A 26,482-nucleotide genomic window follows, 5' to 3' on the forward strand; every position below is an offset into this window, starting at 1 on the left:
AGTTGAAGGTGTTGGCCCTCTAAGTGTAAACCTAACCAACATTTATATTTCATAAATTTTAAAGCCAAGAAAAAAAAAAAAAAGGCACTGTGCTCATGTTGCCTTTCCAGAGACAGAGCATTTTCTTTACCTAATTCTTATGCTGAGTACAATCTCTATGGCTGAATTTAGACTTCTTTTAAGAAAAAATAAAAATCTACTTTAAACTAAATTTTTCGGTTAAATACTCCACCAGACCTGATAGACTATTGTAATGGATAATTGCCCTTAATTGTAATTACCCTATTTTTCATCTAAATATGCTTGGTCTCCACTTGTAGTGGAGTACATTCCTGAGTCATTTACAAACTCTACCAGTGTCCATCACCCTATTTTAGGGAAAAAGGGCGAGTCACTGTTTAAAAACATCCTGTCAGCAGTGACTTTCCATTTATAGTTAGATTTTGAGGTATACCAGTTATCTGGGTTTTAATTCAATTTATGTGTGCAGCACTTACCGTGTACCTTATTAGTTTCATAAGCCCAACATCATGTGGAATTAAGTTGAATGTCATACCCAAGTCTAAAGGTATCACACCAGCACTAATACATCTATTTACCAAACCAGTAATCTCTTCAGAAAATACCTAGTTAGTTTGACAAGATGTTTTTTCCTAAACCTATGCTGTTTAGCATCAATTATTTATTTTACTATTTTATTAATTGAATGAGATTTTCATTATTTTGACAGGATTTCTGTCAGGATGACAGGCTGTGATTGCTTAGCTCACTCTGCTTTTCTTCTTTAAGATGTCATCACTTTCCTACCACTTTCCACCCAATGGTATGTTCAATGTGTAGAACAACACTTTGGGGCTTAGGAGAAAGAGCACACTTTTGTTGAGTTGTTTTGCACTGTGAAAATCATTTTCTCCATTCAGCTGATTTTGAGACAAGTAAAGAGCAGCCAGGAATGAGTCAATCCAGGAGGAAGTCATGCTTTGAGCAGCTGCAACCACTCGTGTGAGACTGGTGATAGGTGCTGAGGGAGAAAACACCATGGCCGGGCTAGCCAGTTCCCAGTAGCCCCGCGGTGATGACGAAGGGACTGCCTGTGCCCAGAGATGTCCTCCACTCCCCAAATACACCGCTGCGAATGACAGCAGCACGTGGCTTGTTGTTTCTTTACATGAGAAGGGAAAGGATTCTGAAAAAAGGATTTGGATTCGGTTCTGAAAGCATTCACCTTTCAGGGCTTTATAATGGAATTGAAAGAGGTGGTACAAAGAAGGAGGCAACTATGAGAACTGAAGTGTTTTTCTGCATTTCATCAAAGCTTTTGCAAGACAATGAAACAACTGGACATTGCCATTGTCATAGGTAGTGTGGGACATCTTCTGCTCTTTGTTTACTGTAATAATTTCAGTATTAGAGCAGGGTTTGGGACCCATGTCTTCTCTCTTCCACAGAGTGCCGAAGAAATGCATTGCTATTCCATGCAAAGTGGCACAGTTAAAAGAGGGTGCTGTGGGTGTCCTCACCCCAGGATCATTTCTGGTCATTAAGGGCACGACGCATGCAGGCTCAGCCCCTCGCTGGTGCAATCTGGTTTCTCTACACTACGGGTGGTGAGCTGGAGGCTGGGACCCAGGCACCGGAGGATGGAGAGCCTCACCAGCACTGGGCTGCCCCAGGGAGCAGAGCCGTGAGCCCCATCCCAGGGGATGGAGACATCAACACCTCCCTGACATCAGGAGCTCAGTGTGGGACTCACCAAGAGGTACCGATCTGAGGACATGGCACTTCCGAGGCACTTGTTGGCTCTTTGGGAAGTTCCCCTCTCCTCTGACTTTCCCAGCTGCTGCTCATAGGCACGCAGGCACACGGAGGCATCCATGCATGCCAGGCTTGGGCTTCCCATCAGCACAAGGGGATTAAAAGCAGTTCTGCTCTTCCTCAGAGGGTAATTGTGAGGAGAAATGAGTTAAGGGTGGAGAAATACCATGGTAATGAAGGCTATGTGAATGCATACTGAGAAAGGCAGAAAATAGCATGCAACCAGGAGCTTATTGGAAAAAGAGTGGACATTCCTAAGGAAAACAAGATTGCCTAGTACTGCAATAATAAGGGGTAGAAGTAGAAAATACTTTTTAAAGCTGTATAAACCCACCAGACACTAAGAAGCAGTCTTTCATAACTTCCAATGAGATTTCTCATGCTTCTTTCTGAGTGACTGCTCTGTGCGGACCAGTGGGAAAGGGAACTGAGCCAGGTGGATTACGGGTCACCTCCACATCAGCAATTCTTATTTTCCTGTCATTAATAACTACATATAGGCTGTCAGAAATCATATTCACTACTCAGCCCCACATATAACTGTTGATTCTTCATGTAAAAATACTGTGATAAACCATCAAGGAGCATGTGGTGCACGGGCATGTGACAAGCCTTGCTTTATACCCCGTCTCTGCCATTTGTCAGTCTCGTGTGTTGTGCCAAGGAGCAACCCCGTCTCACCATCTTGGTTTGCTTTACAAATCGTTTGGTTGATCCTGCCTTGGAGGAAGAACAAGGACAAGATAAGGATGGCCCTACTTGCCCCAATTTTTATGATCTTATCTAATTTTACGTGGCATCTGCTGATCATATGTTTCTTCTGATTTCACTGAAACCTTTTGTGTTTGTCAGAGCAACACCAGGAGGGTGGAGTTGGCCTTGAGACTGCCTGCTCCTTCATGCAAACACTTTGAAATGCCCTCTGTTCTGGAATCTTAGAAAATAACAATATTGAAAACTTTCAGAGAATATTAAAAACGTTTAAAACATTAGCTTTATCACAACAAACTGAAAACTGACTTCTACAGCAGACTTAGTAATGAAGCAGAAATTCAGTTGCTGAGACAGTCTGGAAGTGGACACATTGTCAAAAGACAAGCCAGGAACCATTAGTTTTTCAAGTCACTTAATTTTTCAGCTTTATTTTTCTCTCCCGTAGGGAAAAAAAAAAAACCAAAAAACCAAACACACACCCCCCCAGCCTCACAGTCAATGTACGTCCAATAGATTGAAGGCAATATTTTCTAGACGAGTGTGGTCAGAGTGATAGCATGTATTGAATGCTGATGCGTGTGAGAAAGATAGGACCTCTTATGTGGCACCAAATGCTGAACTGCCTATAAATTATCAAGCTGTTGGCTTTATTATTTTGATTACTTCTTATCTTTTTCTAAGCCTTTTTCTAAGGTGCTTCTGCAGATTTCTCTGGGTCAATATTGCCAATTCTTCTATAGATCATGCAACTGGAAAAAAAAAAATCTTTTCTCAGGAATTGTGTACTTCAGGATTTTACCTAAGGAGTGTTAAACCTAAGAGTATGTGTATGTCTTTTCTTAATCAAACACAGGAGGCACAGGAGATGTCAGCTAACCATGAATGATGCAGCTGTAATAACATATTTTAACTCGTGCACCTAGGTGTGATGTCTGTAATAGGAACTTCAGAATTTAGGATATATCAGATCAAATAATTAGGTTCAAAAAAAAGTCTTTTGTTATGTTTAATTCTCTCCCCTACTTAACTGAAAATGTAGATTTAGAGAGTCCCGTTGACTGATTCCTTATTAAACTTCATTTAGGTTGACCCAAATTCTCATGGAGTTTATGTGGTTGCATACACTGAGTTAAGGTTCTCTTGCCATTGTTGCTCACCATCCTTCAGGAAATGTGTCCCCTCAAAGCATGGGAAAAAGAATATGGCCTTGAAGGAAAAGATTTGAACTAAATTACTCTTGATGCAAAATATTGCTTGTTTTGAGTGGTACTTACATAGACAATTCTAGCCCTAAATTGAATAAGAAAAATGTAAGAATCATTGCTTATATTTTCACAGGTTAACATTTCTTAATGTCAACATTTCTTAACTGTTGGATATACGATTCAAAGACAATGTAACGGGAAAGAAGCTTGTCAACTATAGTTCTCTAAAAGCAGTTAATAAACGTAATGTAATTCCTGTTCTTTTAAAACAAATCCGCCTTCCTCGCTTCGAGGTTACAACGATAGCAGCTGCAATACTGATTGGTAGGCACTGCTACGGCTCCCCAGTAAACCCCCCCTCATGGGAAAGACTACCCTTATCAGCGTAACATCTCCCTCTGAAGCTAAATCTGATGCAGCAGGAGATGGCAAACGCAGAGGGAGGAGAGGTTTCCCACGGGTAGTAAAGCTGAGCCTTTCTCCTTCATGCTGAGCGTGTGGACAGCACTGACACAGAGGTCTTGGTCATCTAGGTCCATGATAAGAAATATCTAGTACCAAACTAGCTAATTGCTTGGGAAAAAGAATGGGTCTTAAATGTGAAATCCTCTCTTTGCACGTATCTGTGGCCCTGGCATAGTGCTATTGCATGGGTGACTGAAGTGTACCTGATTATACGCTGCTTATTTGGGAGAACTCATGTATTTTTCCACGCTCGTTTTGCAGCTCCCAAGTCTACCTTTTGTCCCACTGAAGAGACCTGGTGGCCAGGCCTGGTTATTATCATTGCAGTATGCTGCGCCACACTAGTGTTCCTCTTCGTAGTTGTCATCATTTGCTACAAAGCCATAAAAAGGTAAGACTCCAGATTCTTTTACTGTGCTTAGGGCAATGCAACCCCACAAAGGATGGCCCAAGACTTGCTTGACACCTTGTTTTGTTTAAAGGCATCCTAAAGGCAAAATGCATCCTATAGCCAATGTGTGTTTTCATTGGAAAGTCACTGTACCATATCCTGCCTGTGTAAAGGGTAAAGTTTAATGCACAGTCATGGACATGAGGAGGAGAAAAACTAGAAATGGGACAGGGCCACGGTGTTCAGATTAATATGAACTCCCCAAAGTCAAATCGCTGCTGGTTGCTGGGGAATGTCGATAGCTTTGGCTTGGCCAAGTGGAGAGGCAGTAAACACCATCCTATCCAGTTCTGGTAATATTCAAAATTTACATGTGGGTTGTGAGATTTTTGGTCCAGGCCCATCACTAACTGTAGCATTCCAGATTGATGCAAGATCTTGTAACCCAAACTGCAGGGTAATTTGTGTAGTTTTTCATTTGGAGACTCTGCTTCTAATTTATTCTTGCTTCAAAATTATCACCTACAGAATCCATTTCAAAACCTACCTCTCTTAATTTAAAAGCCTACGTGAAGCATATGTACAACATGGTGTGCAGTAACCATTTCAGCTCCCCTACCACCGTCTTTGCAACATGCTTGCGTAAGCCTCCAGTAGTGAGAAATTTTTGACTTCAGTTACATGGGAAAATGGGAGTGGGAATTATTTCTTCACCTAAATAGTATTTCATATTTCAAGTGGACAAAGCCAAAATCCATAACTCTCATGAGATGATGCAGTGACACCTGAATCACGGTCTGGATTAAACTATGTTTATACAGCTTTGGGATTTTTTTTGGGGGGTGGGGGAAGAAAAGAAAATACCTTTAATGAAAAATTTTATCTGCATGCAAAGAAACTGCCAGATTTTTGATGAGCCTCAGCAGGGGTATCACAATGGTGGAGCATGGCGCATGCTTTGTGGTTGTCTGAAAAATTTATGCAGACTTTGAAGGGTAGTATATCCACGAGCATCAAAAAGGGAGAATTCAAACAAGCAGACAGAAGTCTGTATCTAATTTCCTATTAAATTTACATAAGTATCTTTGCTATTCTAGTTTAACTAAAATGAACGCTTATTAGTTTTGAGGAGTTGGAAGGCTTTCACTCTATCTACAGAACTTCTTAAAAATTGTCTATATGGACTGAAATTGGAATCAAATTGGATTGGTAACACAGTGCAAAATTTCTTACTTGTGGTTGCTAATCTACCATTGGCTGTTCATAGGGGATTGGTCCAATTCCATGTGGAAAGTTGTATTTGTTTCAAAAACAGCTATTGTGTTTGGCTAGAGCCCAGTTGTGAACCATTTCTGCCAAGGCTGCAAAATGTACCCATGGGAGCAGTAACTCTCCAGGGCAACTTGTGCCTGGCAAGGAATTGATCTTCAAATCTGCTCTGATGCTGGTAGATAGCAGGTACAGAAGAGAAATTTAAACAGACAAATTTAGAGCTGCCTTGAAAAGGCTGTGGGAATTCACATAACAAAGTCTTATTCTTCATGTCAGTGAAGAATAATACAGATAATTAATGAAGACACCCATTATTTGTCAACAGTGTGAACATCCAGTCATCTGCTTGGACAAGCATTAGGCTCAGAGAAAAGTGAAAATTCCTCTTAAATCTTCTTATTGTTGACATTCACACTGCTGACAAATGCTAAGCTGAAAACTGCGCAGTTGTGGGACGGACAGCTATAAAAGAAAATCTTATTAATTATATTTTCATGGAGTAACTAGAGCATTTCTTTTCATCAATGAGTCCTTCCTAAAACAGCTCTGTTAAAAGGATGCCCTAAAGTGCCTGGCAGCATCCTCAGTAGTTCAGGTTCCTTGATCCACTGTAAAAGATATCTATTGATAAACTCTGGGAAATAAGACGCTTCACAAGGGAAGCATCTCTGCTTTTGACACAGAGCATTATCCTGTATTGCTCAGCTGAATTGGCTTTAGCTAGTGTGAGAAACCCTTCACATTATTTTTTGCTGGGAAGTAGAGGTAGATAGAGAAAGAGTGAGGGGATTAATCTGTCTGATGCTGAAGCCAGTGTGTTCCCAGCCTCTGGCTCCATAACCACGCTCTGCACGTCCTTTCTTACACCTCCATCCCACCAGCTCTCCTCTGCAGACCTCCTCCTGGGCCCTCCTTCCTGCGCATCTCCTGGAATTGGGACCTCTGTCATTGCAACTCCAACAAACCTGTGTCCCACCTCCAAGGCAGCTTGTTGTCACAATGTACCCACCCTCTTCAGATGTAAATGCCACCCACGCATCCTCCAGCTGCATCCAGGTTGGGCTGTAACCCTGATATGGCACAGCCCTCTTTGTCCAAGGAAAGGCACACGCTGATGGCCTTGATGTAGAGATCAGAACCCAGCCTGAAGACCCCACCTTGGCCTGCCCTGACTCTTTCTTAGGTCTGGGTGAGGATAGCCTTGTGTCCCACCACTGACCAGCACCCTGTCCTTCTTGCACCATGTCAGGCATGCCTGCGGGTTTCAGCGGTGTCCCCGCCTCGCTTCCCTGCCGTCATGTGTCGGGTCACTGCGGCGGGGACCGGGAGCGTGGCACAGAACGCTGAGGACAGGACTGGTTACAGTGCCCGTCAAAACCCGACCCTCAGAGCCCTCTCCTGCCCAGCTTCCTCTCTCTGAAACAGACATCAGAGCGTTTGCCTACATCACAGGGGTGTCACTGAGATTCATCACCTACTTTCTGATGAGCAGCGTAAATGTGAATGTGGCAAGAATTGTTATCCAAACATACGCTCCCTAAAACCTTGCGTGAGACTGTCACCCTCCAGCATTTTTAGGCAGGAAGTTTTTACTGCTTCCTGGGGGAGCAGGGAAAGCAGATCCAAGTCTTCGCATTTGGCAACCCTCATTCTGGTGAGAGTCTGGGGTGCGACAGAAACTTGAAGTGCAAATAAGCATGAAAATTGGCTTAGCAGTAGCAGATCACTTTTTTTTTTTTTTTTTTGGTGCAACAGGAAAAACATTTAAAATTCTCACCAACCCATCAGCTAACAAAGAGGTAAACGAAAGTAAAAATACCAAGTACCTAGTGAATATGAATTCAGGTCAGATGTTAGTACCAGTTCTACCTAAGGATAGATGTATGCTATCTATCTAGATAGCATCTCTCTAGATCCTAGGTATCCTATCTGTAGTAGATCCTATGTATCTACTATAGTAGACATATATGGTATATATCTCCCAGTGACAAATCATAAGTATTACAAGGAAGTATTGCAAAAGCCTAACTGGAATATCTTGATTTTTCTGCTTGTTAGTCTTCCAATGAAGTGGGGTTTACAGCCTGACCATCAATGCTATTTACATCCTATTTAACCTAAAGCATACGGCTCAGCTTAATTAGCAGTGTAAGCACTGAAGAGATGCTGAAGAGTGAAATAACAGCAATCATCTGGTTATAGGGTGTAGCAAGAGTTAAATGTTTTAGTAGGAAAGTGCAGGCAGAGATTTATTTGCACAGAGCTTGGATCTGTTGTATTAATCCCTCACTTTCATAAGAATCAAATTTGAAGTAGAAAGAAAAAGAAAAATCCTATTGTGCTTAAGTTAAAATCTCATTTACTGGTTTCAAAGGGCCAGACCCAATCAAACTCTCTCATGTCTGCTTTTCTGTAGCAGGAAGAGAGGGAGTGACTGTCCTCGAGGTATCATAGCTCAACTGTGTTTTTATTCAATCTATATAAAAACTGTTTCTTCTGGGGTGGCTTGTTTTCCCTTGTAAAAGCAAAAATTTTAGCACATCATCCATTTTAGGTACTAAGGCTTTTTGTGATAAAGTACAGCCTAGTGAATTGGTGCTTCTTCGTATAAAATAACTACCAGAATCAAACCAGCACCCTGCCACCTCCATCCCTGCATCTCCTCTGGAAATTCTCAGGTTCTCCCAATATGAAATTGTCATAGGAAATGCTGAAATCCGTTCCAGTGAATGGATTTGACCTCTCTGGCCCATGAGAGTACTAATACCAAAATGTGTCAATCAATCAGCTTTAATCCTCAGAGAACCAGTAGACAGGTTAAACTCTTGGGACGATACATATGGGACGATTCTTCGAAGGCTCTTGAAGCAGCCTCTAAACTTCCCATGCGAGATGCTGGCGTCTACAGCATCGGGCGCTGCGTGACCGGCGCACCAGGTACAGATGCACGGATCAAGCACCGGAGGAGATTGCAAGTGATACTGTGTTGTGCTGCAGCATGGTTACACACGTGGTGACAGCACCTTCAGTGGGGAACAGCTATTTCCTCTGGTCTCGGTGACAGAGGGATATTTGCTCTTTTAAAAAACTTGAATTTTCTGGTAAGAAATTTTCCATGGCACATTAGAAAAATTGTAAGGCTTGGCACTTAGCACCAGCAGCAATCACAGTCTCTAACATTTGTGGATTTCTGGGACAGGCTTAATCACTCACTGGCCCACTGTAAGCAGGGGGACTTTTCTGCTCATTTGGTGGATAAAGAAAGCGATCTGACAACCAGCCATTTCTGTAACATATAGCAGCAGCAAATGAGTAGTAACTCGTTCAAAATCTGGAATACCACCAGGTATTTCTCTACCATGCCTCTCTAAAAAACATTCTTTCTCTTCCCCTGGAAGAGCATCACCAAGAAGTAAAAGCAGGAGGTCCAAGGAGAATTCATAAACGAGCACAGGCTGAAGGAAGCTGGATCATTGCAGTATTACATGCTTTGTGGACTGGACTCAGGCACGTGCACTGTGAATGCCAGCAGCTCTACAAATCTTCAGCCAGTGTAAATCAGTGCAGATTCAAAAGCAATCAGCGGAGCTCGATTCATTTTAATCAGCTCTGGAGGTGGCTGTCTCTTAAGCTTCTTTTTAACATCCAAGCACCTGAATAATAGTAAGACAGTAAGACTGGAGGGAAGTGGGAAGTAAACACAGTAAAGAGGATTAACAAGAGTTGTTTGGTAAATAAGCAACTGAGATCAGGGAAAGAGGGACTTGCAGTATGTAATCCTATTTCTCAGCTCACTGGTATGTCAGTGTCTGTGAGGGGAGTAAGATATTTAAATAAAAGGAAAAAATAAATCCCTGGCTCCCTGTATAAAATTAAGATACAAGCCTCAAAGCAAAGCTGAGCATCCAGGTCTCCATGCCAACTGATGCGCCAGCTGTGCAACCTGGCAGGAGGTGTTTCAAACAGTTTGCCAACATGTGAAAAATCTGTGCTTAGTATCTCCAGAACATCCATAAGATCTGAGATGACCCATGAGCAGCCCGTTGTGCCTAGGGGTGTGACTCCTTGGTTCTGATGGATTTTAGGTAGAATGGATACCTCTGCTCTCAGATGTACCACAGGGTTTGCTGACAACGAGCCCTCTTGCTAAGTCAGCAGAGAAAGTAGGCTGATGATAGCAAAGTTTTACATGATATACCTTTTACTCACTACTCTAACTTTGTCAAGCCACTGTTTTGTATGTGTGCCATAGCCTGAGAGAAAGGTATCATAAATGCCTACATATGCACTTCCTTAAATAGGCACTGAGTTCACCTTCAAATAATAATTAAATGGAAGAAAACATTGTACTGAAATAAAATGACAGGTCATATTTAAACTGTCTTAAAATTCATTGCTCAGCTATTTTCTAGGGTATTCAGCATTAGTGTATGATTTATGGACCCTCTATACTGCAAGGTCTAGTTTCAGTAGCGAGAGCAAGGTTCAGAAAGTTGGTTTTGTTTGGCAAAATGAGACAGGTGCTCGCAAGGGGAAAACACAGAGGCTTGTTTAAGGAGGATAAAAAATAGGATTTGGGGTTGTGGTGAGCTGCTGTGTGGAAGAGTGTGTCCCATGGTGCAGGAGTGTATGTCCTGCTCCACAGGCCATGGCTCCACACCTCTTGCGCAGCCCATTTTGTTCCGTTTACTCCCCCAAAGAGCAAGGACTGTGTCCTTGCTCATAGTCCTCCACATAGCCATCTCCTATGAGAAGCACTGAGGCTGAGCACAACTGAGTCCAAAATAATTACTAACTAACTGCAACAAAACAATGCTTTTGCATGTGCGGAGGGAAGACAGAACAGTGTACTAAACTTAATCGCTTTCAAGTGGATATTCATGGCACGGCTGATGGCAGACAGGTCAAGGTGCATGGAGATTACTAACCTCTTCTACTCTCCCTGACACATTAGAAGGGTTTGTACTGAAATGGTGCCTTATTCTCAGCAGATGTCTGGAAAGACAGTAATTGCTCTGAAGATGAAGTGAGATAGTTGGTGGAAAAGCTGGGTTAAAAAGTACTGTTTGAGGGGGGAATACTCAAAGGGAAAAAGAGGGTCTATGAGAGCAGACCTGTGTGTCTTTGGTGCAATTCCCTGACACCAAACCAGTTCTGCACTGCAAAAGGGGTCAACCCCTAAGAAGTCCCATTCAAAAGGGAATATCATCTTCATCGGGAGGACCTGGGAATGTCACTGAGGGCAGTTGAAGGAAAGATAAACTTCAAAATTTTGGAAGAGCAAGGAAAAGACAGTCACACTGTAGCCTGATTATCTTTTCCACTGGCTGAATGTTGATGCTTATCAACAACAGGATTGGCATCTACTGCTGAGCACCGCTGTCCAGGTCTTCTGCCACCTCTAACCAAAGCCCAACATCCCCATGTGTTGCTTTGCCTCTAAGTCTAATCATCTCCCTGTGGTGAATTTACTCCCATCCTTGGAATGAGGTTCAGATGATCTACTAATGGTAATTTAAATACCCTGAGCAACAAATCTTTCTGCAGGAGATCCCATTTTTTAACCATCAAGAAATGAGTTCACAGAATCATAGAACGGTTGAGGTTGGAAGGGACAGCTTGAGATCAATTAATCCAAACTCCTGCTCTAACAAAGTCAGCTAGAGCAGGTTGCCCAGCTGTGTTTTGAATATCTCCCCAAATGGAGAGTCCACAGCCTTTCTGAGTTCTTGTTGGTTTTCTTGTGTTCTTCCAAAGCTATCACTATTTATTAAACTAAATGTAGCTCTGCTTGATGAAAACTGAGTGCTAGTACAAGGAAAATCTGTTGTTCTTCCAAACAGTATTGAAGTCTGGGTGTTGGTTATGCAGCAGTTTCCAGGGTAGTATATATGAGACAAGCTGTTGAACAGTTTTACATTTAACCCAAGCCCACTGGAGACACCAGAAGCTCTGCTCTATTCATTCTGCTGATTCAGAGGCATCATTGGGGATTTTGGACAGGAGACTAACAGCTGGCACTGCCCAATGTTTTTTGAGTGCATCAGGACAAAAAAGAGTTGGCTTTATTTTTTAAGTAGAATAGCAAAAGTATTGCTACTACTTGTTAGTAGGTTCATTTGACAGATCAAGGGCCGATGAGTAAAGTGGATAAAATGGCTTTTCATTCAGAGAGGTGGCTGAGCCAAGCCGCGTGGGCAGCGCTGTGCAGGAAAGTTTGCTTTGCTGTTGCCTGTGCGGTATGTGTGGGTCGGATAAGCAGGAGGATCTGCTCTTCATTGCTGTCCGTCTGGGGTTTTTATAAGCACTACATGTTTGCATAACTATTATAGGGCAGGATTTCTCTGCCTCTTTTAAGTTATAGCAAAGTAACATTCCGCTAGGGAGAAAGTGTCCTGTCATAAATGGATAAAATGCCACACTGTTTCTCATAACAGGGAATACTAGAAGCCTTCAGGAGGCTTTAGTCTTTAGCATAAAACATGTGGTCCAAGTGTTTCACAGAATACTCTCCTATGGATTATTTTTCACTTGTTGACTCCTCATTTGTGATGTATTGACAAAGATGCCAACAGAAGTCTGTAGAGCATTATGGTCTATCCTGTGATCAATCAACTTTTCTCTGTCACCAGAAACAAACCTGCCTTTTTTCTGTTTTCTACTGCAGATGAGGGTTCCACATCAAACGGGTAGAAGTCTGGCAATAGATTCAAGTATTGTACAGTTACTGCCTCAGTGGAACTCTGTAATAGCCACAGGTGGATTTTACAGGCTCGTGCCAGAATATAATGCTCATGCTGGTTTAATTGTATTAGTTGAAATATTCCTGATTTACCTCAGAGCAATTAGAAGATAGAAGTGGATACTAGACCTTTGAAACATGTAAGAGAGTTGCCAGTTTACCATGAGGTTTTTAATTGCATTTTTTCCTGAAGCCATAACTTCTGAAGTAATCTGAATAAATATGAGATCAGGGTTCTCTTCCCCTACTAGTCTGAAAACTGACTTTAAATTCAAGAGTCTTACATATTCAATATCCTACAAGGCAAAGAAATAAAGTTTTCTTAGAAATTAATTTGATTTTTAAGCCAATCATAGTTTTTACAGGCTGACATGAGGGCACTTTTGGCTGCCCCTGCTGGCGAAAAGCCACAGCTGTGGCTGAGATGTACCTGGCACAGTGTGCAGGGATACTTGAAGAAAGTTTTTGGCTTGATTACTGGGGATATCTGAGCTTAGGACTGTGTTTGTTACAGCTTGCAAGAACCCAGCAGCAGCACCCTGGGGTGCCTGGGACAATCTTTTTTATACTCAGAGGAAATTGTACCCATGGCAGTGGGGTAGGGGTGTAGAGTCATTACTCTACCTCTGTATCACCCAGAAATGCCCTCTACACAATGAGAATCCCACAAGAACCTGCTGGGTGCCTTTATTGCCCCTTTTTCCTTTCCATGAAGGATTTGCAGTGCATCTGGAGTAAAAGCAATAAAGCCTGATTTCTCCAGGGGCTCAACAACTGCAGCTCCTGGTAGCTTTCAGCAGACATGGTGGATTTGCAGGAGCTCTAAAACCCCAAAAGTTAGAACAAGAAAGCCAGAAAAGTGTGGCAATGCCCCAACAGTTCCCACACGTGCCTCATGCTGCCCCAGGCAGGCTCTGCCCGGACTCACTCTGCTCTGCCTCGGGGTGGCAAGAAGCCACACCTGACTACGGAGAAGATAAGCACCAGTTGGTCCCCTACCCATCACACGCATCCAACCTTCAGGATGTTTGGAACTCTTCAGCACACCTCAGTCCTGTGTGCATGCCCCATGTCTCTGCCCTTTCTTGTTTTCCACAGAGCCTTGGTTCCTGCACCACCCCCGTGTTGCCCCAGGTTTGACCACGCAGAAGATACCCCCTTCCTGACTGACCTTTCATCATGCTTCTGGCCAGCAACCTTGTTTTGGGGCCACCCTTGGCTCCTTTAAGTCATGGCTTCTGCTGCCTCTAACTTGGACTTATGTGTGTAGAGACCCTGGGGAAAGGTAGAGCTCAGGGAACGGCAGGGGACGCGTTTCTCCTATGCAGGGAATCTCAGCCAGAGGCAACGAGGCATCTGACCACAGCAGCATTATTTCACACTGTAATTTATGTGCATTAGTTTCACACCTTTGTCTAATTAGCCACAATTTGGCATCCAAACCAGATCTCAGCTTTTCCATGTCCTAGCTGACAGCAGGTGTTGATAAAGGAAGGTTCAGGGGTGCTTGTCCTCACCAGCTGGTTTCGGGGGGGTCCCACTGCTCTGAAGGAAGGTCACGTCACACACCCCCCCCCGCCTTGCGGTGCTGTTTGCGGCCGTGCAGCCGCGCTGCCCGAGGCACAAAGGGTGCGGACGGAGTCCCCTTGCGCGCAGCTGCGACGCTCCTCGGGTGCACGTGGGTGGTTTGCAGCCACCCTCGAGCCCCTTGCAGCTGTGCTGCCACCACTCGTGTGGCTGCACGGTCTGATTTCTGCTACTGCCGTCCTTCCTCCTCTGCACCCCCCTACTTACTGCTAAATATATATGATGCTCCGGGGTTGCTAAGCAGCACACAGCTCCCTGCTCAGGAGAGCCTTGCTGTGAAGGCGAGACACACAGTAGGTCAGCGTGGGCAGAGCTGGGGGTCGGAGAAGATGGCATCTGCTGGAGTGGTCCTGCTCTGCCACACGCGTGCCTCGCTCTGACTCCAGTGTCCCCTCCGTCGGCAGTTACGTGGCCACCACCTCCGGTATGTCTGGGCTGGAAAATGATGCGACTGGTTTGCCCGTCTGCGCGAGTTGGCTAAATAGCCACGTCAGAGGGCATTTGTGGAGATGAGCGTCGCAGCATCCATTCCCCAAGCTCATGCCAGGTGATAGAGTGAAGTACTAGCAGGGGTCTGATGGCAGGGGTCTGATCCCAGCTGTGTGCAAGGCAAGAGTGGGAAAATCAGGTCATTCCTCATTCTGGCCCCTGGGAAAAGAGGTCCCAGATGCAGAAATGGTGCCACCTTTGGTGTCTGCTTTTGAGGCAGTAGCATGAAACCTGATGAAAGATGTTAATACTCCCAAGCAGCAGGAAGCACGGGCTAACCTGGATCTTCCCTTCAGTCACTCTGAGACCTGGGAAGCCAGTGTGGAGACTGGCTGAGCTCAAATTCTTCCTCAGAAATTGTCCCCGGTTCCAATTGTCTAAAGCCACTTAGCTCCCAAACTGCACAAAATCAAATCTTTGTGTAGACATCAAGGTGTGTGCAGGACTTACTGGTTGCTCTGGCTCTGTATGGACTTGCCCCATTACACACATGGAGTATGGGAAGACTGGGACCACCCTGTGCAGTCCACTTACAGTGGGTTTGCATTTATCCTACAAAGAATGGGGTCTGGCTCTGCAGGCTCTTCCTTGTGGGTGGAGAAAGTCAGAAGCAGCTGCTTGGAAATCACTGGTCTAACTTTAGTTGGTGCAGAGACATTGCCTCAAATGCAAAGTGATCTAGATAGTTGCAAAGGTCGGTTCATTATACAAGTTTTAATTTTCTTCTCCTCTCCTCGCATTTATTTGTGTTGCAGACATTCTTCTATTAAAGACATTTCTATAATGGAAAATCTGCAGAGAATTTTGGTTCATCTGCATAGTTACTATTTAAATAGTTTTGTGAAAATGATTCTGTGAAATAGCAGTAGCCTTGTTCTTCTGTAGGAATCAAGTCCATGGTTCACGTTGTTGCTTATGTTTGCAAGGGATCAAATAGCAAGGTAGTTATCTACATTCAGCAAAAAATCTGGGCACAAAGCAGCACAGATGATCAACTTTGGTTTGGGGATGGAAAAGTCCAGTGCCTAAGATGGCAACAACTACAGTCCTTGGCTGGTGAGAGACGTACTGTCCTTCAGATAGGTCGAGAGAACAGTGAAGAGCAGGCCTTGCTCATCTCCTCTCTCCGCTACCTTCTTATTCCAGCCCCATGTTTTTCCAGCACTGATGCCTGCTCTGACCTGGAGCACAGGGCACCAACAGCCAGCCAGCCGGCAGACATGGTAGGGGATTTCTGCACCTTTCCCTCCTTCACTTCCCCTCCAATATAGATATCTTCTTGTAAGGGCAACTTCTAATTGGGAGTTCAGCTAAATAATAGTTTATAAATATCTTTTACTGGCCTCACTGTAGCTGAGCAGAAGCAGTTAGGTAGTCATCATGCCTTGTTCAATGTATATGTTTAGATGTGTTGTCATCAAAAAAGCAAGGTATTGATCAGGATTGGAACAGCTGGGCACTCGAAAAGCATGTCTCTCCAGATTTCCTAATTAACGTTTGTTAAGCACTTTGAAGATAGAAAGCATTGAATCACGATAAGTGTTGTTCAATCTGTTCCAGAAAGAGAATTTTAAAGGACTAAGAGAAAGATCTCAGTTTGGGTTTCCACTGGTGTTTTTGTGTTACTGAGTGGCAGATAAGCAGCAGAGTGCTTGTCACCTTCATGCCAGCACCTGTGAGAACGTGCATGTCTCAGTTTTGTGTGGGTCATGGAGAGCTGTCACAGATGTGTGCAGAAATGAAGGACCAAACCTGCATGTGCTTTCAGCTTGTGGGCACAAAAGCCCAGAGAGTGTGTACAGTCCATTTTGGGGGCAGCCTTAAATTTTTCTCTGTCATTACATGAGCTCCATGATTTTGATTAGTTTTCCCTCCCTCCCTTCTAGGTCCTCCGGCAGCCCCAGTTCAAACCGTTATTCTTCTGAGAGTAAAAGAACCTTGTTTGCATCTCCAGCTTAAATTTACCCAGGTCTACTTCCCATTTCTTCCATTCAAATGCCCTTTTTCTTTCCTGGTGTTCCCTCAGACCAATCCCATCCCCTCTCCCTATTCATTAGACAGATTGTTCAAGCTTTTTTATTGTCTTCCATAAGAAATTAGGGCAGAAATTTGAGCTGTCTTCTCTCTTTAAATTATAGACTTGTTAGGGCCGATCCAGCCTAATGCAATAGCGTTACCTATGACCCCGGTTATCTGGGAGCTACATACATGCGACAATCCCAGGCTGTTTCTGCACTGCTTGGCAGAGCGTGGTGCGCCATGAACTGAGCTCCATGAGCGTTCCTTAGCTGCCTACACTGCTCTGCGGCAGGACAGGCCTTGGAGGAGCAGGACTGTGCCCAGCTCATCCCCAAAGGGCACTGCTAGTGTGTAGCACACTACCAGTCATGGCCATGGCCGTGGTCATCCTCCGGACATCAGACATGGTTTGGCTTTGTTTGAAGCAAGGTGCCTTCATTCCATGCATTTAATATCTTTTTTCTTTTTTTTTTTTCCGTTCTTTCATCTAGTGGCTTCTTGCTAGACTGAAAGGCTGGCAACATGAGCTCATTTTTTTACATTAAGCCCATTCTTTTTTTTTCCTTTTGTCATCAAAACATATAGACAATGTATTCTGCACTGAGAACACCCGATGGATAACGTCAGCTGTAATATTCCTCCAGTCAATAAAACCTTTTAAAGATCATTATAGGGAATGCAAAGAATGGGTTGTAACGTGAGGGGTCACTGAAAGTACTTTTATCAATTATGTCAGTTAATAGTCCAGTATCCTAATGATAGAGCTGCTTCTCTTCCTTAAGATTGATTTTGTGTAGGAGCATAATTCTGAAGGTAGCTTAATTGAAGACCTAGTAGTAAATGTGATTGCATCACCTTAGTCTCCCGGGGCAGATCTTCCTCTATAACATCAGAACAAACCCTCATCAAGTTCACCGAAGTCTGTGGAATTACTCTGACTTTGCACTGCTGAAAATAAATAAAGACTAAACTCCACTTCTTATGTTTCACGTGTGGCTCAGCAACCTATTGCAATTACTTGCAATCTGAACAGGCCAAATCCTTCCTTTAGATATACGCAGAGTGACGTCAGCAGGTTGGGATAAGTGCACTTCCGCAGAAAGGGATCTGCCCACCATGTTTTGCAGCCCGAGCGTACCAGCTTAGGGACCCTCTAAGTGCTGACGAACGGCTGCAGAGCAGCTCCATATGGATTTATTTTTTTCCCTGAGAGAAGCAGTCAGCAAAGGCTAGATCTTCAATCCATGCACAGCAAGAGGGACTTGACTATCACAGGGGAGTGTGAAACACCCGAAGACAGAAATCGCCCATATGCCTGCAGGGCTTGCTTAAATATACTCCAGAAACTGGTCAGCTAAAAATGGCTCTGAGGGAGAGCTGAATTAGCTGTAAATTGCAGGCTTGAAAATGAACAGCTAGAGAAGAAGAAACTCTCCTTAGGAGATGGTATCTTGCGGCTAGATCAAAGCCTATTGATGCAATGTGACTTGCAGTCCTGTAAAAGACTTTTCCATTTTACATAATGGTCCTAGCACTTGTGCAGATCTTCTCTCCTCTCTGTCTCCTTCTGTAAGAGAGACAGAAAAGGTCTGAAGATGTTCAGAATTGTATGCTTACTTTCTCCCGTAAATCTTATTTATCAGCTGACCACTAGTTTTGTTTGGTTAAGACTGAAGTACTCAAAGGTCTCTAGGGAAAGAATGACCTTTTCTGATTCACAAAAGACACCTCTTTTTTTTCCATAAGGAGCAAAGGGGCAGTGCAGCTTGAGGAAGGAGACTTCCATCAAATGTCAAAAACTGAAAGTAACCCAATATACATAGTCCATCCAAACAGTGCAGGTAGTATCATCCAGGTTACCTATAAGACTTTCTAATTTGGAGGAGTAAACCAAAAACATCACATACTGGAATAATAAGTACTAAACACCGGGGCAAGACAGTTTGTTTGTCTTTTAAATGCTGGACTACCTAACTTACCAGACTGAAGATGGAAATACAGGGAATACATGTAAAAGCTTTGAGAGGTTGAGAGTATTGAATGTTGGTCCTCGACAAACATTGAGCAGTAGTGAGTGCGTTGCTGAAAGTTGTCCAGATGGAACTGCTTTTTATTATAACTGTAAAACATTTGCTTTGTACGTGGGAGGTAGTTGAGCCAGTAACTTCTTCTTACGAGGAATGAATAGTATGCTGCTTGTTTTCTGGACAGATAGATGGCCCACAAATGGCTGTTAACTAATTTAATAGAGAAAAACTACTAAGGTTTCAGAGAATTTTCATCATTCGGGTTTCTTCTTTGATTTCTATCTTTACATTGCCAAATAAAAAATATCCAGATTGCATTTTTCTGGTCCCTCTGAGACAGAGTCAAAGGGAGAAGTCAGAATGTGGTGCTCTTTCCATGACTCTGAAAACTATCTTCAGAGAAGTGTCCTTCTTAACATGAGTCCCATATGTCTGGGCCATAGCGCCAGGCTGGCCAGCCCAGGTTAGTCATTAGGCAAGGCTTGTGGTGGGCGGCTGCACACAAATTCGGCAGCTATGTCCCAGAAAGCAACTGTTGTCAGTGCACTGAGCCCCACTAGCAGGGGTCCTGTTCACAAACCAGTCTTAGAAAACAACTTCGCTTCTCCCACCAGTTGCTATCATGGGAAACGATTCACCTCTGACGGCCAGCGTGAATCAAACGGCTGTTTGATGAATGCCCTCAGTACTGAGATGTAAACAGCCTCCATTCACATTCTTTATGCTCTTATAAACATTCAGGTTACAAAACTTATTCTTCCATTCCTATGCTGCATCTGCTAAATAAGGATGGTTTTGCAGTGTGACTGTAAGCCCACACATCATCTTGTCTGGGCTTCCAGCAGTGAAGTCTAGCCAAGAGCTCTAAAACGTAGCTGCCACTGGTACTGCTAGCATTCTAGCCCAGGAGATGACGCTGAGTGAAAATATACCTACCACGTATTCACCCTGTTTCTTGGACAACTTTTGTAACCCAGGAAGATGCTACTGCTGTTGGATCTCTACTGGTATGTAGGTAGCTTTGATATTTCTGCTGTGCACTGGGGACACACCAGAATAGGCCAACCCTATGAAGCAAATGGGTGTGTCGTATGAGACCCAGTTTTATTGAACATCATTAATTTTTCTGTGTTGATAGCTAATGAAATATTCATCGGTGTGGAGAAGAGCTTTGAAGTCATTGCACATATAAGCGATACATCTTCAGCGCTCCGCTTTGCCTCTTCCCTTCTGCCGCTTTGCCCCGGGGATCGGCAGGCGCACGTGCGACCCGGTGCCTGCCGCCGCCAACGCAGGAGGGGCGGGCGAGCCGCCATGGGCTCGCCGGCGGAGCAGCTCCCCTCTGCTAATCTTTCCCCATAGCCCTGTGCTGCGACGTGCGTAAGTGGGGCTGCCCACAGAGCTTGGTAGCAGCTTTGTTCATGGTAGGAGCCACCTCGAGGTGAAACTGCTTGGAGAGGAGAGACAAGTTCTTTACCTTCACGAGAGGAACTGAAAACACAAAACGATTTTTGGCACAGGTACCTTGCACGCTGGCACAGGTACAGCTGTGCAAAGGCAGTACAGAGACGCCTCACAGCTTTCACTGTTGGTAAAATCTTTTATCAGTTCATACTGATGCCCATACAATGAAATCTTTTTTGCTGCTGCCTTTTGACTACAATTTACAATTTTGTACTAATGCTCAGGAAAACGTGGAGTTGCACTGTGGTCTTCCGAGCACTGGGCGTCTCCTCCAACACCACACAGCAGGGAGGGCAAAGTGGCCTTTCCTCCTCTACCTGCATTTTAAAAGAAAGAAGAGTGACACACTATTCCTCTTTTCTACACAACAGGGTAGGTGTTTCCCTCGCAGGATAATCCGAGGCAGCAAATCCCACGTGGAGGCAGGCATTTGCTGTCGGTGCTGAGTTGGGAACCCCAGAAGGAGGGACATTTAAGATCCCTTCATTTCACTGCTGCCAGCCCAAGGTCACCCCCTCCTAGCTTGGCTGGGTTTCCCCGGAGCCCAGCTTTCCCAAACGCTGGCCATGGTGCACTGGCACTCAACAGGAACTTTGCTGTGGAGGTAGGCAGTAGGAAACAGGTTTGCAACACTCAGGTTTGTCTTATGAAATCAGGTTGTATTCTTAACTCTCATCCCTTCCAAGCACTCCTCCACGTGGAAGAGTATAAGTATGTGGAGCGTTGTGTCTTTTAAACTCTGTTGCAGTTTACTCTTCTGGATAAAACTTCTATTCCCATTTCTAGGTGATCTTATTCTCCTCAAAGCTTCAATAAGCCTGTAAGTAACAAGGCATGATAAAGTCCTGATGAAATGAATAGTCTGCTCAGCTTTTTCCTGATTTTGTCTGAAAAGTCATATATAGAGATTTTCTTAAGTGTGTACAAATGAGACATGAGGTGAAACCCTACCGTAGTACTGCACCACACAGTTGCCTTACAGGCAGTAGGTCTATGCCAAATTTACACCAGTAGCCAAAGCTGGCAGGAAGTGGTTTTGTCAAATATGCCTGCCGATTTTTGCGACTAGACATGATCAAGGGCCAAAAACTGTGTCTCCTCTAAGAAATTTTCCAAAGACAGAACACGCAAATTATGTTTGACTGTGCATCTTTACATTGACCTTTACACAGGACTCTGCAGAGAAGTGCTACAAGCCAATATGCCAAGCCAACATGAGTACCTTTGATAAATAAGATTTATACTGTGATCAGAACGTCATCTGAAATTGAAGCTTGACGTGTGAAATACACTATTAAACGGCTGTTTGATGCTTTCTTGATTTTAGGACTCATGCAAATTAATGCATACATGGTGGAGCGGTCATTACGGACCCTGATGCATCATTTCAGGCGTGTACTAAGCTGTACAGAGTTGCATGTACCTTTCATTCGCAGATGTTTGGCATGAAGAGTGCACCAATTTGTTTGCTAAACATCAAAGCACAATGTGTAGCAAACCATACCATAAAGCAATGCAAACCACTTGTTAGCGAACAGCCTGTTGCACCTGCCACCAAGTGAGTATGTCACAGATACGAACAGTTCCCTGCTCATTCCCCCACTAATTTGAAACATCGCTTTCACCAACGAAGAGCATCCCTGGAATGGAAATGCATAAATATAAGGCCACAGCACTTCGGCTGAAAGGGGGCTTGGAGTATTATATGTAGGAAGATCATGCATAACCTGGCTTATCAGGCAGAAAATAGGATAAAAGGGCTCCCCTCGGTGTGTAAGAGGAAAACTTGCATGCTTGGATCTCAGCAGTGGATGAAATTTGAGGTAAAAAAGAGCTAGTGACACACAGAGCTAGTGGCACAAAAAGAGCTAGTGCCCTAATGCAAAAGGGCAGCTGAAAAATTGCAACAGGCCAAAATGACTTTGCATATCTAAATACGCAGGTCAATTTTAATCACTGCGACAAGTGCAGACAAGTCTGTCAAGACAGTCATTTAAATGGTGGAACGGAGGCAAGTTTGACCCCAAATCCATGCCTGGCATGCATTTGCAAACAAATCAAATTAAGGAGTTAAACAGAGCATTCTCTAAGCCCAAACTTTTGTGTCTGCTAAAAATAAAATAAATAAGTATATAAATAAGTAAATGCCTTAAATAGCCATGTCACTGAGGCCCAAGAAAGCAGTTGCTCCGTTTTGCTAGCACTAACCCTGGGCAGTTGATAAGGCAGAAGCAGAACCCTGATAAAATCTCCATTCCACTCTTTGCAGGTTCTGAAATAATACACTTCCAATGCACGCTAGTGCCGGTGGTGTCGTACCACCAGCAACCTGTCCAGCAGTGCCTCCAGAGAGGTCTCGTCTTCAGGGGAGAGTCTCCGAACCTCCCAGGTCTGTGCTGGGAGACCAGCCTGGGCAGGGGCAAGAGTACAAGGCTGCTCTCGGGAAGAGAAACTGAAGCAAAAAAAAAATGGGGGGAAGGAAAAAAAATAGTTTCAGGAGGCCTGAAGAAGTTGGTCTTGAAATCACTTCTAGAAAAAAGAAAAATGTAGGTAAAAATGAGAAGATGACATTTTTTAACATGAGGAAAGAACAGAAAGGCTAGACAGGGAAAGAAAATGGAACGGGAGAGGTGCAGAAACACATAGAGACCAAAATAAAGAAGGAACGGATAAACAGGAGACAAACAGCAAGTAAAAGTGCCCAAAATGTCTTCATTTTTTGACCATTCATAGAGCTATTTTCAGGGTTGGAACTGGAGGTGGGGGGAAGGAAAAAAAAAGGAATTTTTGGAAGCGGCAGAGAAGTTTAAAGGCAGCCACACCATTTTTCCTGCCCAGGAAAAAATAAGAGCAGTATTGCCATCAGATTCTTCATTCCTCTTGTCAGGGATGTGGTGGGGTGGATGGGTGCTTTACAATGTCTTGAAAGACAGAGTCACGGAAGCTTGTGTCAGATACAGGCAGACATGGCATGTTAATGGCTGAAAAAGGGTTCAACAAAGCTCTTCGTCTCCCCTTCCTTTCCACGTCTAACAGCTGGAATCACACCTAATATTAACAAGCCTTAACTCTTGTTAGGAGCGGTGTAAGATATCAGAATCATCAGAAGTATTTTCTCTGAGTTTACGAGCAAACAAATTTATCTTCCTGTAATCATTCTCCATAAATCCTTCACTAATACTTTGATGAAATTCAATGTCATTAACTATTTTTTAATTAATTTTTGTTTGTTTTGTTAAACAGTGTCAAGAACAATAGCACAGACTGACTGTTGTATTACATATGTTAATCTGGTCCTCTTTTTGCCCTTAGAAGCACCTTAAACATCAAAGCGAAAAGTCCGAAATATCTGTATGGGAATATCTGTATGGGAAGCACAAAGCTTTTTCCTCCTACTCTGTGTACAGCTTCAGCTTTAAATAAAGGTCACACCACTTCTGAGGAGAGAAGTTGTGGGGGAAACACTTACATGATGTAACACGGTCTGTTACAGGACTTATGCTCAGGTCTCCCTTTTCAGAGTCACTTTAAAATCCCAAATAAGACGATTTTGTTTCCCTGATGTGCAGATGCTTGTTAGATTTCTGCACTTGCTGGGCATTTCCTGAATTGCCTCACAATTAGCATTGGTGGTCCTGGCTTGTGTTACCAAACGGTGCCAGTGGCCACCAAACAAAATAAAAAGGGGGTGTTTCTGTGGTTGGTACCGAGGGACTGGTAGATCACAGCAGGCACCATGTTTCGGCCACTAACTCAGACACCTAGAACATGGACACCTAGAACATCTGTGTCTGGGCCTAGACTTTGTTTAACTAGCCTTCCTTCACAGACCACGCAGAGAAACACTAATGCCCAAGCACAAGGCACCTGACTTATTCTGGGTATCCACTTTAAGTTGTTCTGAACTGTGTTTTAAAAGTACCTGTTTCTCTCCTTTGACTGTGAAGGTAGTCCAGGGTAGTCGCCACAGATGTACATATCTACACTGGTCAGGTGTCCTCTCTTAGTGACCAAACATGGTGATTTTATGATGAGTGAGTTGGGTCCTCAGTGGACACAACTGGTCATCATCCCACTTTAAATGGTGTTGCACTTTGAGGAGAAAGGCCCAGGACTGCTGCAAGGCAGAGCCTGACCCAGCACCCAACCCTCCATTCCAGGGATGAAGGTGGTGGTGGAGGACTCTCCTTCCAGCAGCCATTGTCTCATGCAAAACACACCCATATCTATACACCGGCTAGCATGGGAAGACCAACAGCCCATCAACAGGGCTTAGGACCAGACCTCTCATCTTCCAGGTGGATCATGGGGCTTGACAAAATTTAGCTGCTGGTTTGACCTGTGTCCAGAAAGGGAAAGTAGAGAGGAAAAGTTCAGTGTTATGACACACCTTACTTGTCCTTGCTTTCAATCTGTATTGACAAAGAAGGTGTTTATCTGTCCTTTCTTCTCCCCCCACCCTGCCTGTACATCACCGAACCTGGGATCACCCAAGGAAACCAATGAGAAAAGAAGAGAATGGAACCAGTCGGGCTGAATATGCAATGACCTCCTCCCAAAACAACAAAACAGTGGATAACAATGCGGTCGTATAATCCCCAAAACCCCGACGAGGCGCAGGAGGTGGTAAACTTTCAAAGCACACACAGGGAGTAAGCAAGGTGGGTGAAATAAGGCAACGAAAGGAGCTCTGTGGCCAAGGACTTGATTTCAGAAATCGCGCACGCATCAGTGATTCAGGAGAGAAAAGCAGGCTGCTCTTCAGGATTGCTGCTTCCCCAAAGGAGGATGAACTCGCCCACCCCGGCTGCACGGAGAAAAGTCCTCACAAAGACATAAGCATTGCATGCTGCATCGCACGAACGCGATGTCACGAAGCCTCCTGCTGCTTCTTCTTCTTCCTCTCTTCCCCTCCACTTTTCAGTTGCAATTGAGTGTCCACAAAAAGCTGCTTAAATAGCATCTTTCGAGGAGAAGGTGATCTTCCAGAGTGGCAGCACCTTATTAGAAGTGGGTCTGAGGGTCACAGGTGGGAGCTGTCATTCACGTGCTTCTCCAGCCTGTGCTATTTTGTATGCATATACTTCACTCTTATCATTCTTATTTCATTATTTTAAAAGGAAAAAAGGTTTCTGTCAAGCCATCAAGCAACCAAAAATTGCATGAACTTGTGACTTAACCCAGAAAATCCATCTGCGGTCTGGTGACTATGCAATTTCCATGGCTGAAGACTTTTCAGGCAGAAGAAATCAAAATACCAGTTTTTAGCAATTAGTGTTGCTATTGAAAGAGAGATATTATTAAGAGGTGCTTTGAACATTATTACTTCATAATCAGCCTCCTTTTTTCATCACACTTTATTTTTTAATCCTTAAAAAGTTCTTCCTTTGTGAAATCCTACACATTTCTCTCTGTTTGCATCATGCTGGTTCCCCAGGGAAAACCCTACAGGAAAGATGCTGTTTACATCTTGGCATGAGTATTTGGGTGGGCTCACGTTGAAAAGACTAGCAGCCCTTTGAAGTCCTCTTCATTCACTGATTAGTGTTGTTTCCTGAAAGTGTCAAGTCTCCTGAACTAACCCACCAAGGACATTGTAGCTCTGGCTTGGAGGACCGCTTTTGAGGGTCTGGTAAGCTGGTTGTGCCCACGTTAACTCAGTCTCTGCCTCGACAGAGACTGCCAATTGTGCCAAATTCAGCGTACTAGCTTAGTGTTGTACTTCCGTGACGTGGATTGCAGACTACTTAAAGCAAAGCCAAATTCACCCAAATTCATTTCACGTAGGATCTCAGGTTAGACGCAGTAAGCAACCCTTAGGATAAAGGCGATGAGACTAGCCGAGATGCTGGTCTTTCCCCACCTCCTAAAAACTTTCCTTTGTGTCACACCTCCACGTGTACATCTCCACTTACCTCTGTGCTGAAAGTAGTGATGCAGTGAAAGACAAATTTCCACCCTGGCTTCTTGTCTGGATGTCAAGCTTCTATACCACTCGGTCTCCGCGACTGTGAGTAACTCCCAGGCGCCGACCCAGTCTTGCTCCAGGAGGTGGCTGTGCCCCGGCCGTCACGTCCCTCGGTACTGCAGCACACCGATGCTTTTGGTTTTATATAAGGATGTGCCTGAACTGCAGAAATCAGACCTTGGTTTTGAACGCATTTCTGTCTGCGGTTGGTCTATTGCTGGGATGAGGAGTTTGTGCTGATGGTAGAGGGAGACAACGTTCCACAGACCTTCCTCAAAAAAGCTCCGAGATGTTCAAATCAGCAGTTTCAGCTCAGGCCCATCT

At 44.0% G+C, this 26,482-nt stretch overlaps 1 protein-coding gene across 1 annotated transcript in view; it reads left to right on the forward strand.

The window, feature by feature from the left end:
- Positions 1-24,785, forward strand: part of PRIMA1 (proline rich membrane anchor 1) — a gene marked incomplete at its 3' end in the record, with an annotated part of 51,359 nt that extends 26,574 nt beyond the window's left edge. Inside the window, exons 3-4 of the mRNA XM_081999934.1 lie at positions 4,461-4,590; positions 24,686-24,785. Coding sequence (XP_081856060.1) covers positions 4,461-4,590; positions 24,686-24,785 — 230 coding nt within the window. The remainder of the gene's footprint in view (positions 1-4,460; positions 4,591-24,685) is intronic.
- Between the last annotated feature and the right edge of the window lie 1,697 nt (positions 24,786-26,482).

This window comes from Phaethon aethereus (assembly GCF_964289735.1).
Source record: "Phaethon aethereus genome assembly, chromosome: 5".
Lineage (NCBI taxonomy): Eukaryota > Metazoa > Chordata > Aves > Phaethontiformes > Phaethontidae > Phaethon > Phaethon aethereus.